The sequence below is a fragment of the Ruditapes philippinarum genome, unplaced genomic scaffold (genome assembly GCF_026571515.1).
Source record: "Ruditapes philippinarum isolate M1 unplaced genomic scaffold, ASM2657151v2 ctg374_1_1_1_1, whole genome shotgun sequence".
Classification (NCBI taxonomy): domain Eukaryota; kingdom Metazoa; phylum Mollusca; class Bivalvia; order Venerida; family Veneridae; genus Ruditapes; species Ruditapes philippinarum.
In genome coordinates this window covers 40,239-54,127 of record NW_026860247.1, presented here as the reverse complement: position 1 = coordinate 54,127, position 13,889 = coordinate 40,239, and the positions used below count along the sequence as shown (strand labels likewise).

The 13,889-nt window shown below is 34.8% G+C and overlaps 1 protein-coding gene across 1 annotated transcript; it reads right to left on the bottom strand.

Moving 5' to 3' along the window:
- Window positions 1–13,185: 13,185 nt before the first annotated feature.
- Window positions 13,186–13,869, bottom strand: LOC132759358 (heat shock 70 kDa protein 12A-like). Its single transcript, XM_060751122.1, has one exon. The coding sequence runs from the start codon at window positions 13,867–13,869 to the stop codon at window positions 13,186–13,188; it is 684 nt and encodes a 227-aa protein (XP_060607105.1).
- Window positions 13,870–13,889: the final 20 nt, after the last annotated feature.

Here is a 13,889-nt window from a genome sequence, read left to right as displayed (position 1 = left end):
CAGCTCTTGTATAAATGTTTCTACATCATATGTGCTGACAAATATAATACTTTCATGTTGAATAATTGTGTTATGCATGGTTTTACATCAAATGTGCTGATATTTATAAACTTTCATTGTTCATCATGTATAAATATTGTTTAAAACAAACCGTAAAACAATTGCAACTATATTTTATGCTTCTACATTGAATGCCTAGACACATATATACTTTCATGTCGAATAAATGGTGTGTGAAAAATGTAAAACAATTGCATCTCAATATATGATTCTGTATTATATGCATAGAAAAATATATACTTTCAAAGTCTATGGTTAGTATGTGTACATTGTAAAACAATTGTATTTTGTATGGTTCTATATCAAATGTTTTGACAAATGTTCATGGTGTACAACAGTTACTGTTTAAAAACTGTAAATCAAGTGTATATTGTATGCTTCTTCATTAAACATCTAGAAAAATATACTTACTTAGCATGATTTGTGTGTGGGAACCAATAAACATTATCTATGACTCCTAGAAAATAAAACTGTTGAAAACGTATTGACTGTGTTTACGTCGTAACGTATTGCCAAACGTTATTGTCAAACTTGGCATTGCAATTTCACATTAACTAATTTTGACGTGGTAAATGATAATTTACAGTATGTAGCACCTTTTTCGTCTGCACAAAGTAAGCGGATTTTTTTTGCTTTATTTTTGTATGTATGTGTTTATTTGTTTACGTTCCATGTTATCATAAAATAACTCTTCTACATTATTTTACTTATCTTATAATGGACAATGAGATACCCGGATTTTAGTTAACCACTGAAAATTCAACCTTCATTCATTTCTCCCAGAGATAGCAGCCTTCAACTGGCAAATTAATTATTTTACATATTCTCACCTTTATACATGTATATATTCAAACAGATTATCAGTAGTGTATGCTACGTAACTCGGCAAACAGTATTGGGCCAATATCATTTGAAAAATGAAAACGTTCCTTTTTCTTTAAATAGCGTCTATTTACCAGTTAGAGAATTATAATAAGCCCTACAAGTTATTCTTGACCATTTGTTAGCTTTTGAAACTACAAACGAGAATGAACTACTTGATAAAACAATTATACATATAGTTCTTTTTTCAGTCTTCGGCAAATAAAAAGTCTAGGTTAAGCAATTATATAGCGGTGGGATAGGAATGCCTTAGCATATTTGGAACTTGTTTATATATTATACAGTTTGCTACTGATGTCTTTAAGTCTGTGATATTATCATAAATACTGAACGCTCTAAGCAGAGTTGTGAAATCATATTCAGATATCATACAAACAATTAAACTTAGACTGTGATATCATCTTCAAATATCAAACGATTTTATTTAGACGTAATATCAGCTTAAGATATCAAACAATTTAACTAAGACTGTGGTTTCATCTTCAGATCTCAAACGATTTTATTTAGACGTAATATCAGCTTAAGATTTAACTAAGACTGTGCTTTTTTCTTAAACTATCAAACGCTGTAATCAAGACTGTGAAATTATTTTAAGATATCAAACAATTGAACTAAGACTGTGGTATCATCTTCAGATATCAAACAATCTTATTTGGACGTAATATCAGTTTAAGATATGAAACAATCGAATAAAGACAGTGATATTCTCTTAAAATATCAAACAATCTAATTAAGACTGCGATATGGTAACCGTTTTACATGGTCCAATACTTCTATATAAATACTGTTTTAGCTTTTATACAAGCTACATTAATAAACACCTCATTAGTCAAGTTCAATCATGTTTTATTTGCAAGGAGTTTTACTAAGAAATTATTGTGTCATATATATACCAAAGAAAATGTAATTTTATTTTATGTAATACTTAGAATCTTGGTAATAAGACAACAAATCTCTTAAATTTATATGACAGTGACTTAGCCCATTGCCATGTAAAAGTTACCTTATTGTCCGTGAATACAAGCAAATAGAATGGTAAAATAATATTCCTTATATAATCTGTCTAAAAATGAACTTACACAAATCTCATGCTAGAATATATTAAAAATAGGGGTAGTTTCAAATTAATCAATTACTTAAGAATGAATTATCAATAAATAAGAAAAAACAAGTAGGCTTAACATTTAATTTTATCCTTGAAATGACCAAAAACAAAAAAGAGGACCAATTTTACACTGACAAGTAATGTATTAAAGTGGATCTGCATTTCTTTACTGTAAACAGAATTTTTGTTTAAAACTTTAAAGAATAAAAAATAAACATAATGGTTTTAGAAATAATCAAATTCTGCCACATTCCGTCGTCCTTGTAACAAAGTTTACAAATATTATATGATTTTAAACTTTTTAAACCAAGCAATGTAATACATTTAAAAACATTTTTTTTTAAAAACAAATATTCAGAATTTAATAAGATAACATTTACTTCAAAAATGTTGTCCTAGTTGATTTTATTTTCTTATTTCCTATTGTTTATGTCCACTGAGAAGATGCATTTTGTTTCTTTAAAATATTTTCTTGTCGTGGTTCCATCGTTTAGGAATCGAATAATCTCGTCCTTGCAATCGGTCCTTGAAGTTACTATAGTGCCTGCCTCTGCTTTTTCCGCTGTATGTTTCCTTTTATTGGAAAGTCGAAGGCGTTGATTAAGTATAAATGGTCTGACGTCACCCGAATTTACAAAAATCTCATTTATTACTTCTTGCTCGAAAAAAGTAGCCTCTAGAATTCGGTGTTTTTTTCGAATATGACGCTTCATCAATTAAGTCCTTCCTGAAGAATCTTGCCCCACATGCCACTGGACATCTGGACATGAATACAGGTTACAGTTGGAAAATGTGTTACAGTTTTATTATATTTTTATCTAATAATTGTTTGAAATGGTTACATACAATGAATTATTATAGATTTTTGTCTTCACTGTATAATATAACTTGGCATTTTAGTTTTTGTGTTGTTTGCCCCGGGAATAAAATGCATCGTATAATAGACGTTATACATATTTTTATAAGTTACTAATCATGGTCAATGAAAACATTGGTAGTCCAGAATAGTGTTTAAATTGTGTAACATGTTCACAACAGTTTGCTATAGATTTAGTTAAACGGTGTTGGCGGTAATCTCAAGATTGCAGTTTCGAGGGCTACTGCGCATGTTTATTTATATTTTTCTTGTTGCCATGTTCTTTTGCACAATCCGGCATATGTTATGTTTAACAATATTGTATCATGGGATATAAACGACGCTTATATAATTGGTGCATATCGAATCAAAGTCAACTTCTGCATCTTTCTTGTCCAAAAAATTACTTTCAGTGAGGATATAGTTTGATAAGTATAAGGCCGTTTTTCCTTCAAAATTGTTCCAGCTATTTATTTTACAATTTGGATTATGTATACCAGTACTCGCATGATTTGCTTGCAATAGACTGTGTGCGTACATGCAGTCTTATCGTTCTTATGAAGAAGGAATGATGCTAATTAAGAATACACCGGAAGAAAATTCCGAACATGAATGAATTTCCAAGCATATTCAAAATCAGCTGTCTATAAAACGCCAACATAAAAAAACAGAGTTATTAGACACTTTATCTCATACGTACAAGTGTTTATTCATAGAAGCCTGTCACTTACTTTCCTTTGCAAATAATCGTATATTCTTTCTTAGAAATAGCCTGATCATCTTTTTACCATGAAATTAATCATTAATATGTATACAAATAAAGTATTCATTTTTTTGGATTAGAGAACTGTTTAATGTCTAAGTACAATTTTGTCTACACGTGTCAGCCTCAATATTTTATTTATCATTATTATTATAATCATTATTATTATTTTTATGTATACATATTACAAAATGATTATCTTACCTTTGCCCTTATTATATCAATGACTTGAAACAGAATTTAAAACAAGTACATTTACCTGACAATTATGCATAGCGAAACCCTCACGAGAAACACGATTTTTGTTAAAATAGCATCTGATTTGTGCACTTATGACTTACTGAAGCTTAGCGGTTGGTATCTTTGAATAGTTTTGAAATGCTTTCATAAATGAGATAAAGTATATAAAAATGTGAGTAATATTAATAAATTCTGAGTTAAAAACTGATACCAACATCTCATTGTCAAATTATAGTTCGAAGAGAAAATCTGCCTTTTATAACCAATTGAATCCAACATAACAGTACACTTTTGAATGAAGATCATTCTGAATTTTCGTATAGACTCGAAAAAGGACACCAAGTTCTTATTAATTGGTAATGTTGTAAAAACATAAGGGAGCTAACTGTAGCAATAATAATAGCAACAATTTGTATTGTTTGCTTTCCCTTAAATTACTAAATTATAAATTAACAAATAAGAAAAATACAGTCAACTAATTACAAAAAAAATAAACTTGATAAAATTCATAATAAAATAAGAATGCATCACGTTTTCAATTGATTTCAATTATATAAATATAATTTTCACATCTTTCTATATACATAAATAAATAGCAATGCACTTAATTAAAGGCACATTATTTCTCAGGAATCCTTTTATTTTCATTTTAATAACTGTTTTCTGTCCTTAAATTTTTCCCAAAATTTTTCCATTACCAAAATCTAAACTCCTTTTTTCCCCTTCTTTTCTTTTTTTTCAATTATTTAAAATACTATTTTTATGAAGTCAAAACATTTTTTTCTCTTTTTTTTTCTTATAACAAATTTTTCACTTTCAAACTCATTCTTCATGTGATGAGCAGTAAAAATGCTCTAAAACAATTACATAAACGTTTTACAACTAATGGTTGCCCTATCGAATCTTTTCAAGACATAATGTGCCTATTAACAAATTGTGTAAAAAAGTAATAATAGGAACACAAGACGTTATTGCATGCATATACCGTGTTGCCTTATTTAGTAGTATTTAATTGTTATGTAGGAGAATGATTTGTTTAGCGGAACATTATTAAAACTGAATGAAATAATCATGTTCTTTGACTTTCAAAAAGCGTTTGCTTGAAAAGAGAGATAACAATACTTAGAAGTAGTTAAAGGTGGATATGGTTTATTCTCCCCTGTAAATTTAAACCGGATAAAGTAGTTATTTTGAGAGGAAAACCTTCCAGCTTTATGTATGTAACGTTGGAGAAATACCTACGCATTTTGATGGACGTGAAGTACGCGGGCTAACGGGCTAGCAGTCAAGCGGGCTAACAGTGTTAACTGAGCGGGCTAGCAGTCTAGTGGGCTATTAGTGTGAACTTGGCGGGATAACAGTCAAGCGGGCTAGCAGTGTGAACTGAGCGGGCTAACAGTCAAGCGGGATTACAGTGTGAACTGGGCGGGCTAGCAGTCTAGCGGTCTAGAAGTGTGAACTGGGCAGACTGGCGGGCCAGCGGGATAAACTCTTAAACTTAACTGATTAAACATGAAACGTTATGATACATTTCCTAGCAGTGTGAAGTGGGCGGGCTAACAGTGTAGCGGGTTAGCAGTGTGAACTGAGCGGGCTGGCGGGCAAGCGGGATAAACTTTAATACTAAATTGAATCCACATTAAAACCTCATGATACATTTCCTTAACTGATTATGAAAACGTTACGATACATTTCCTGGCAGTGTAAAGTGGGCGGGCTAACACTGTAGCGGGATAGCAGTGTGAAATGGGCGGGCTAGCGGGCCAGCGGGCCAGCGGGCTAAACTTTCATACTTTATTGAATCAACATTAAAACCTCATGATACATTTCCTATCAGTGTGAACTGAGCGGGCTGGCGGAACAGGGCGGGGGATTAAACTTTAGAACTTAATTGAATCAACGTTATAACCTCATGATACATTTCCTAGCAGTGTGAAGTGGGCGGGCTAACAGTGTAGCGGGATAGCAGTGTGAAAAGGGCGGGCTGGCGGGCCATCGGCTAAACTTTAATACTTAATTGAATCAACATTAAAACCTCATGATACATTAACTAAGAGTGTGAAGTGGGCGGGCTGACAGTGTAGCGGGCTAGCAGTGTGAACTGGGCGGGCTGGCGGGACAGCGGGCTAAACTCTCAAACTTAATTGATTCAACATGAAAACGTAATGATACATTACCTGGCAGTGTGAAGTGGGCAGGCTAACAGTGTAACGGGGCTAACAGTGTGAAGTGGGCGGCCTGGCGGGCCAGCGGGCTAAACTTTAATACTTAATTGAATCAACATTAAAACCTCATGATACATTTCCTATCAGTAAGAAGTGGGCGGGCTAACAGTGTAGCGGGCAAGTAGTGTGAAATGGGCGAGGTGGCGGGTCAGCGGGCTAAACTATAAAACTTAACTGATTGAACATGAAAACGTCATGATACATTACCAGGCAGTGTGAAGTGAGCGGGCTAGCAGTGTAAACTGAGCGGGCTTGCGGGACAGCGGGCTAAATTCTCAAACTTAATTGATTCAACATGAAAACGTTATGATACATTACCTGGCAGTGTGAAGTGGGCGGGCTAACAGTATAGCGGGCTAACAGTGTGAAGTGGGCGGGCTGGCGGACCAGCGGGCTAAACTTTAATACTCAATTGAATCAACATTAAAACCTCATGATACATTTCCTAGGCAGTAAGAAGTGGGCGGGCTAACAGTGTAGCGGGATAGAAGTGTGAAATGGGCGGGTTGGCGGGTCAGCGGGCTAAACTATAAAACTTAACTGATTGAACATAAAAACGTCATGATACATTACCTGGCAGTGTGAAGTGGGCAGGCTAACAGTGTAGCGGGCTAGCAGTGAGAACTGGACGTGGCAGGTCAGCGGGCTAAATCTTTATACTTTATTGTATAAAGTAACATGAAAACCTCATGATACATTTCTTAGAAGTGTGGACTGGTAGGGCTGACGGGTTCATTATTCATTAACTGAAGGCAGCGTTCTTTTCATCATGACAAAGAAACAGGCACAATCATGGATTTACAAAAGGTTTAAAACCAAAACATTTGTACTCGAGCCACATTGTGGCTAACTGGTTAATATACTGGACTCTCAGTCCAGGGGCCAAGATTTTTCTGGGGTCACTCCTGTCAAATATTCCGTATGAAACTTAAAACCATGGTCTCAATCAACAAGGGATGATTATGGAACTGGCATCTTCTGTTTTATTAGCAAAATCTAGACATTTTTAAAACTCCTAATCCCGACAGACTGAAACAAACTACGGACATTAACACTTAATTTAAGTTCTTTGACCGAGTATACTCAGCCTTTGCGAACATCGTAGATCTGCATCAGTCGGTGTGCAATCGCGCCGTCTGCCAAGAATCTACACTGTTTACTGCCCAACCACTGAGTATGATTCTAGTGTCCAGGCACCGAAAATTGTGGACCCTGATCAACCTGCGTTTGTTGGCGCCTATTGATATGTGTCCTTATTTGTCGCAAAAGCCTGAAAAAATCAGCACTTTAAGGGTTAAAAATAAAATATCAAGCATAAGAGTTTCGCGCCTTTTTATAAAAAAAGTTTCTGCGCCGATGGCAACAGTTGCTTCCCTATGATCAAAATTCTGATTTTCATTTTTCAATACTAGCGTTGACAAGAAAATACAAGAGGAGAATGCGTACGTGATCAATTGCATGAATATACATGTAATAGTATTAAAAGCGTACGAAAAAATTCAAGTTTGTTATCGTAGTATATTTTCAATTTGATAGAACTTATTGCTCTGCTTCGCGTGGCTTGCAGTAAGTTCCATAAAAGTAAAAAAAATAACAAAAACCTATACTTATAACGATCTCAAATATTATGCAAAAGTTATTTTTCAAAAAATATTAAGTAATGTCAAGGAACAGTATTTTTGGCTCCTAAAACTTTTGAAAATTTCGAAATTTTTCACAAGCTTATGCATTCTTACCGACAACATGCAACATAAAAATATTTCTGAATACTTACACCAGCCAACAAAGTTTATGTATCGTGGATGTGCATAATACATTAGTTCAAACGAATGAACAAACATAAAAATCAATACATGATAAAACGTTAGATAATTTTCAAAAATATAAAAATGAATGACAATTGTTGAATAAATTTTCTCTTTGAAAGTCCGACCAAACATTGCCACACATTGTCAATTTATATGTTACTGACAGTAATTTAGCGTTTGATGCTGTCGTATTTCTTTGTTGTTCTTAGGTGTGGGCCTTAAAATGTTTTTAGATTTTCGAGAAAAAAACAACATATTTAAAACAAAAAATCAATAACACAGTCAAATCAAGATAACTTGTTCAAATTTGCCATGCATATAGATTTATATTCCTTGAATGAAAATATTGTATGCATGTGCAGGAAGTACAGAAGATGGCCCATTTCATAAGCATACCTGGATCTTTTATGTGTCAGGTGTAAAGCACCGATACACGGGATCTCGCTTTAAAGTCCCATCCGAAAGACTGTTGGTAATGTTAGGGAGGAGCGGTGGATCGAACTTAAGACTCCTGGATTATATATATGTATTAACCGCCTGACCACAGATCCGCTCCTAAATAAATCGCTAGATTCCTAGATGTCCTAATATTTATAGACAAGCTTCTGTCATTGTACGGTATATACAGCTATGTATGTACCTCTGGTGCATCTTCTGCTTCACTACATGAGGTTCTACATTTGATTGTTAAAATAATTAAGTGTTAAAATAATTAAGTAAAAAATTTAGACCACAAGACTGCTAGCACGCTGAATTTGTACCGCTAGCCCTCTACACTGTAAGCCCGCCCACGCCACACTGTCAGGTAATGTATCATTACGTTTTAATGTTCAATCAGTAAAGTTTTAGGGTTTATCCCGCTGGCCCGACAGCCCGCCCAGTTCACATTGCTAGCCCGCTACACTGTTAGCCCGCCCACTTCACACCGCCAGGTAATGTATCATAACGTTTTCATTTTCAATCAGTTAAATTTTAAAGTTTAGCCCGCTGGCCCGCCAGCCCGCCCACTAAACACTGCTAGCCCGCAACACTGTTAGCCCGCCCACTTCACACTGCTAGAAAATGTATCATGATGTTTTAATGTTGATTCAATTAAGTATTAAAGTTTATCCCGCTGCCCTGCCAGCCTGCCCAGTTCACACTGCTAGCCCGCTACACTGTTAGCCCGCCCACTTCACACTGCCAGTTAATGTATCATAACGTTTTCATGATCAATCAGTTAAGTTTTAGAGTTTAGTCCGCTGGCCCGCTGGCCTGCCCAGTTCACACTGGTAGCTCGCTACACTGTTAGCCCGCCTACTTCACATTGCCAGGTAATGTATCATAACGTTTTCATGTTTAATCAGTTAAGTTTTAAAGTTTATCCCGCTGGCCCGCCAGTCCGCTAAGCCAGCCCGCATAGCTTAATCGGTTAGAGTGCGGGACTTGTAATCTCGACATTGTGGGTTCAATTCCCGGGCTGGCCAATTAAAATTACTAATCAGTCTTTCGGATGAGACTTTAAATCGAGGTCCCGTGTATGGGTGCTTAAACGATTGGCACGCTAAAGAACCAGGAGAAGCTTCTGAAATTGGGGCATCTCTCTGTATCTGTAATTGCACTATCCTCCAAAAAAATAAAATTACTAATACTTTTCCGGAGGACTCGCCCGTATGGGCAACCGGTGGCGAGTATAAATAAACGCAAATACACACACACACACGCCAGCCCGCCCAGTTCACTCTGCTAGCCCGCTTCACTGTCAGCATGCCCTCTTCACACTGCTAGAAAATGTATCATGAAGTTTTAATGTGGATTCAATTAACACACCACTAGGAATGTATCATGAGGTTGTCATGTTCATTCAATTAAGTTTTAAAGTTTAGCCCGCTGGCCCGCCAGCCTGCCCATTTCACACTGCTATCCCGCTACACTGTTAGCCCGCCCACTTCCAACTGCTAGGAAATGTATCATAACGTTTTCTTGTTTAATCATCAGTTAAGTTTTAGAGTTTATCCCGCTGGCCCGCCAGCCCGTTCAGGTCACACTGTTAGTCCGCTAGACTGCCAGTCCGCCCAGTTCATATTGCTAGCCCGCTAGACTGCTAGCCCGCCCAGTTCACACTGTTAACCCACTAGACTGTTAGTCCGATCAGTTCACACTGTTATTCCGCTAGACTGCTAGCCCGCCCAGTTCACACTGTTAGCCCGCTAGACTGCTATCCCGCTCAGTTCACACTGTTAGCCCACTAGACTGCTAGTCCGTTAGCCCGCGTACTTCACGGACATCTTTAAGCACATGGATATGAAAAGTGCCCTGTATTTTTTCTGTTGCATTAAACTTAATTTGGACATTCCTATTGTCTTAGAATGAAATAATTTGTGTATGTTGTGACAGAAAACAATGATGAATTATTGAAGTTGCTGTACGGGCCATTATATACTTTTCATTATTAAGATTAAAATCTATATTAAAAAAGTCATTATTTATCGAGTCCGTTTGACACATGAAATAAAATAAACATTTTTCATTGACAATCTGAGTATCTGCGTAGTTTACTAAAATCCAAAGATCTAAAGACAAAGGACATTCTTAACACTTAGTAAAACATGGTTGCTATTTTAAATAATTACTATAGTTACGTTAAAAAACCAATTATATATGAAATATTTAACCTTTGTATTGCTGAGTCCGAGTTTCAACATCAATATACAAACAGGTTATTCACCACTTGCTTACAACTTGTTTTCTTACGTTTAACTGACATTCTGCCCATCCAAGGTTATATAGCAAATAAACAGTAAGTAGTAAAAATAAGTTTACAATCTGCTACAATTCCTTTCAATTTTATAATCCAATTCACGTGAATTGTGGTTAACTCATGTGGCCAAAGGAAATTATATTAAATATATATCAGAATGTACTTGTTACATTAAATTTATAAAAAGAGTGGGGCAGTCTTTTTATATTTTACGCAAATTTGTATTCTATCCTAAATATTTTCGAAATATCAATATTTGGCCAAGTACCATTATAACAGTCAATCTTTTGAAATATACAGTCAATACGGCTCAACTTGACAATGATAAAATGAGCATAATGTCACTTTAATGTAGACTGTTTTAAATGAGCAGAAAGAGTGTTTCCCTGGCAAAAATACGTTAAAATATGAACTTTGTGAGTAATCGTTCAACTATATGAAGATCAAACCCTATTCTGTAGTGTTGATTTAACCCTTTCGCTGCCAGAGGGTTATTGTTTTATTGTTCACCTATTTGCCAGAGGATTTTCTAAGAAATTACTATATTATTATTTAATATAATTATAATTATTTGTTATTTGTATTATAATAATTATATTTATTATATACCTATAAATTTTCTCCCTAAAATACACGCAAATATTGAAGCGCAAATACGCTTCAACGGATAGAAATTTCCGTATTATGTTAGTGACAAATACGGTACCATATATGGAAGTGCCGGACTATTTTTGACGTTGGTTCCGATCTTAGCTTTGTATAACGTTGCATTTGAAAACGGGAACCAAAATTATTAAAGGCGTGGCCGGTTTGCAAGAATTACGTATTCATCCGTCAGTCATGAATTTATTTCTTGACAACTACATTTCATTTTCTGAATAAAACGAAAAGGAATATAATAAAAGGAAAATTATGTTATAGTAGCTTTCTGAGACTATGTATTTTTCTACTCGCAACGTTGGAAAATTGATATCTCGCTCGACCTTTGGTCTCGCGAGATATCAATTTTCCACCGCTGCTCGTAGAAAAATACAAAGCCTCAGAAAGCTACTACAACATAATATTCCGTATATGTTTCCAAATCTGTTAGTATAATAATAATAATTGTCGACGGTATAATTTTCTTTATATTTATTATTATTTTTATTATTATTATTATTAATTTATTATTATTACTATTATTATTATAGAAACGGCTAAAGCCGTCCATATGGCAAATACGCCGAAAATATCAGGGACGGCTTAAGCCGTCCCTATGGCAGTGAAAGGGTTAAGAAAAGACTAAATGACAGGCAGTTAATTTTATTTATATAAAAAATTTCAAACGTGAAGAAAGATCATTGCCAAAATGAAATTCATCACTTTACACTTTAGGAAAATAAATAAATAAATAAATAAATAAATAAAAAATAATAAAAAAACCATAAAAAACAAAGAACAAATTTGTTTTCTTATAAATTAATTATTCTTGTAAAAGAACCCAAAGCAGTAAACAAGCTGCATTACTTTTAATGATGATACATAAGACACAATTCAACAAGTATTAAGCATTTACAAAGATAATTTTTTCTAATAACGCAAAAATGTTATTTAGCATGATACATTAAACAATGAAAGATATAATACAATTTTATATGAATAACAGCTAAGCTATTTATCAAAAAGAAAAAATTGGCGATTTCTGTAGGAAAGTAATTTTTCGACATATCACCTTTGATTTTTATAACAATGAATATAAACATACATTTTAATCAGGATTTTCCGAAGCCGAGTGGTTGAGGTCGTTAACTTCAAACCACTTGCTCCCTAACCACCGTAGGCTCCCCCCCTACCAGTGACTTTAGATTTTTACATTTCATAAACCTATCCAGCTAGCTTACGTTATGTCGGTGGTTCTACTAAGATGACCGCTCGTGCCTGAAATAATTTTTCACGGAGGGGCATCTGAGGTATTCCTAAGGTTGAAATTCCTATAAGACCTCGACTGTGTTGGTCCAAATTAAAACCAGTAACAACAATAACAAAACTTATGTTACAACTACCTCCACTTAAATTGTACATGCTTCCTATATTAGTCACAACCGCTTTCATAAAAGATAAGATTAAAGCACATATGTTCTTTTGATGTGATCATAACTTTCAAGTAAAAGCACATATTATCCTTTACACTTGACAAACACACAACCAGTCAATTGTAAGCATGACAGCTACTAACAGATTCTGTTTTAAAGTAACAACAACTTTAATCCAAAACAACATTAAAATTATATACACGTGATAACCATTTCATGACAAAAGCGCATCCGACCTTTGACTCGTGAAACTCAATTTTAATCCAAAAGCATATTTGATCCTTTTCACTCGGTTGTCATTTTCAGTAAATGAAGATTTTTCCTTTTTGATATTCACTTTCAGCCCATAGCGAATGTAAACTTTTCTGCAAACACGCACCCAGAATAATACATACAAACATATTATTTTAGTCAAAATCCAAAATCCGTTTAGTTTAATCCATTCTGAACTCCATTTTATGTACACTTCCGTCACATTTAGTTGTTTCAACAACGATATCTGAACTACCAAAAATGAGCCGAACATCGATAGAGTCATTTCTTCTATCAGAGTCTCGCTCCACAAAATAAAGCCCAACAAACTCGCATCCAGGCTCATCAACAAACATGGGATCTGGATTTGTCGACTTATATAATACGATTGAATAGCCCTGGTCTTTTTCAGAGGATGGAAAGTATGTGCGTGTAATCTGAGTCTCACCAGTGACAACGGTTTGTCCAACCTGAACATGCTTGTCGAAGACATCATCACACATCTCCTGCATTTCTATCTTTATCTTCTTTCTTTCGGGATGTTGTCCCTTTACAAAAGGTACCGTCATTGCAACTCCGTAAGTAAAGCGAGATATTCTTTCTGTGATTTTAGAAGGTTGGTGGCCAAACAAGACGGCGCCTTTCATAATACAGAGACTTGTGTCAACTGGTGTAATCACATCAACTTCTCTCTGGAAGGCATCTTTAACGGCCCTCTGAAGAATTGGGGACTCTGAAAATCCACCAACCATTAAGATGGCCTCTACCGGTCTTTGGAGAGAATTAATTAAATCCCGAACATGTGTAATAATATCTGTAACAGCAACGTTGAAGAATGATTTAAACACTTCAGCTTCAATTCTCATCTTATCCCTAACGATCTTTA

Coding starts and splice junctions, on each gene's coding strand:
- LOC132759358 (XM_060751122.1), bottom strand. CDS start 13,869: ATGAGAATTGAAGCTGAAGTGTTTAAATCATTCTTCAACGTTGCTGTT.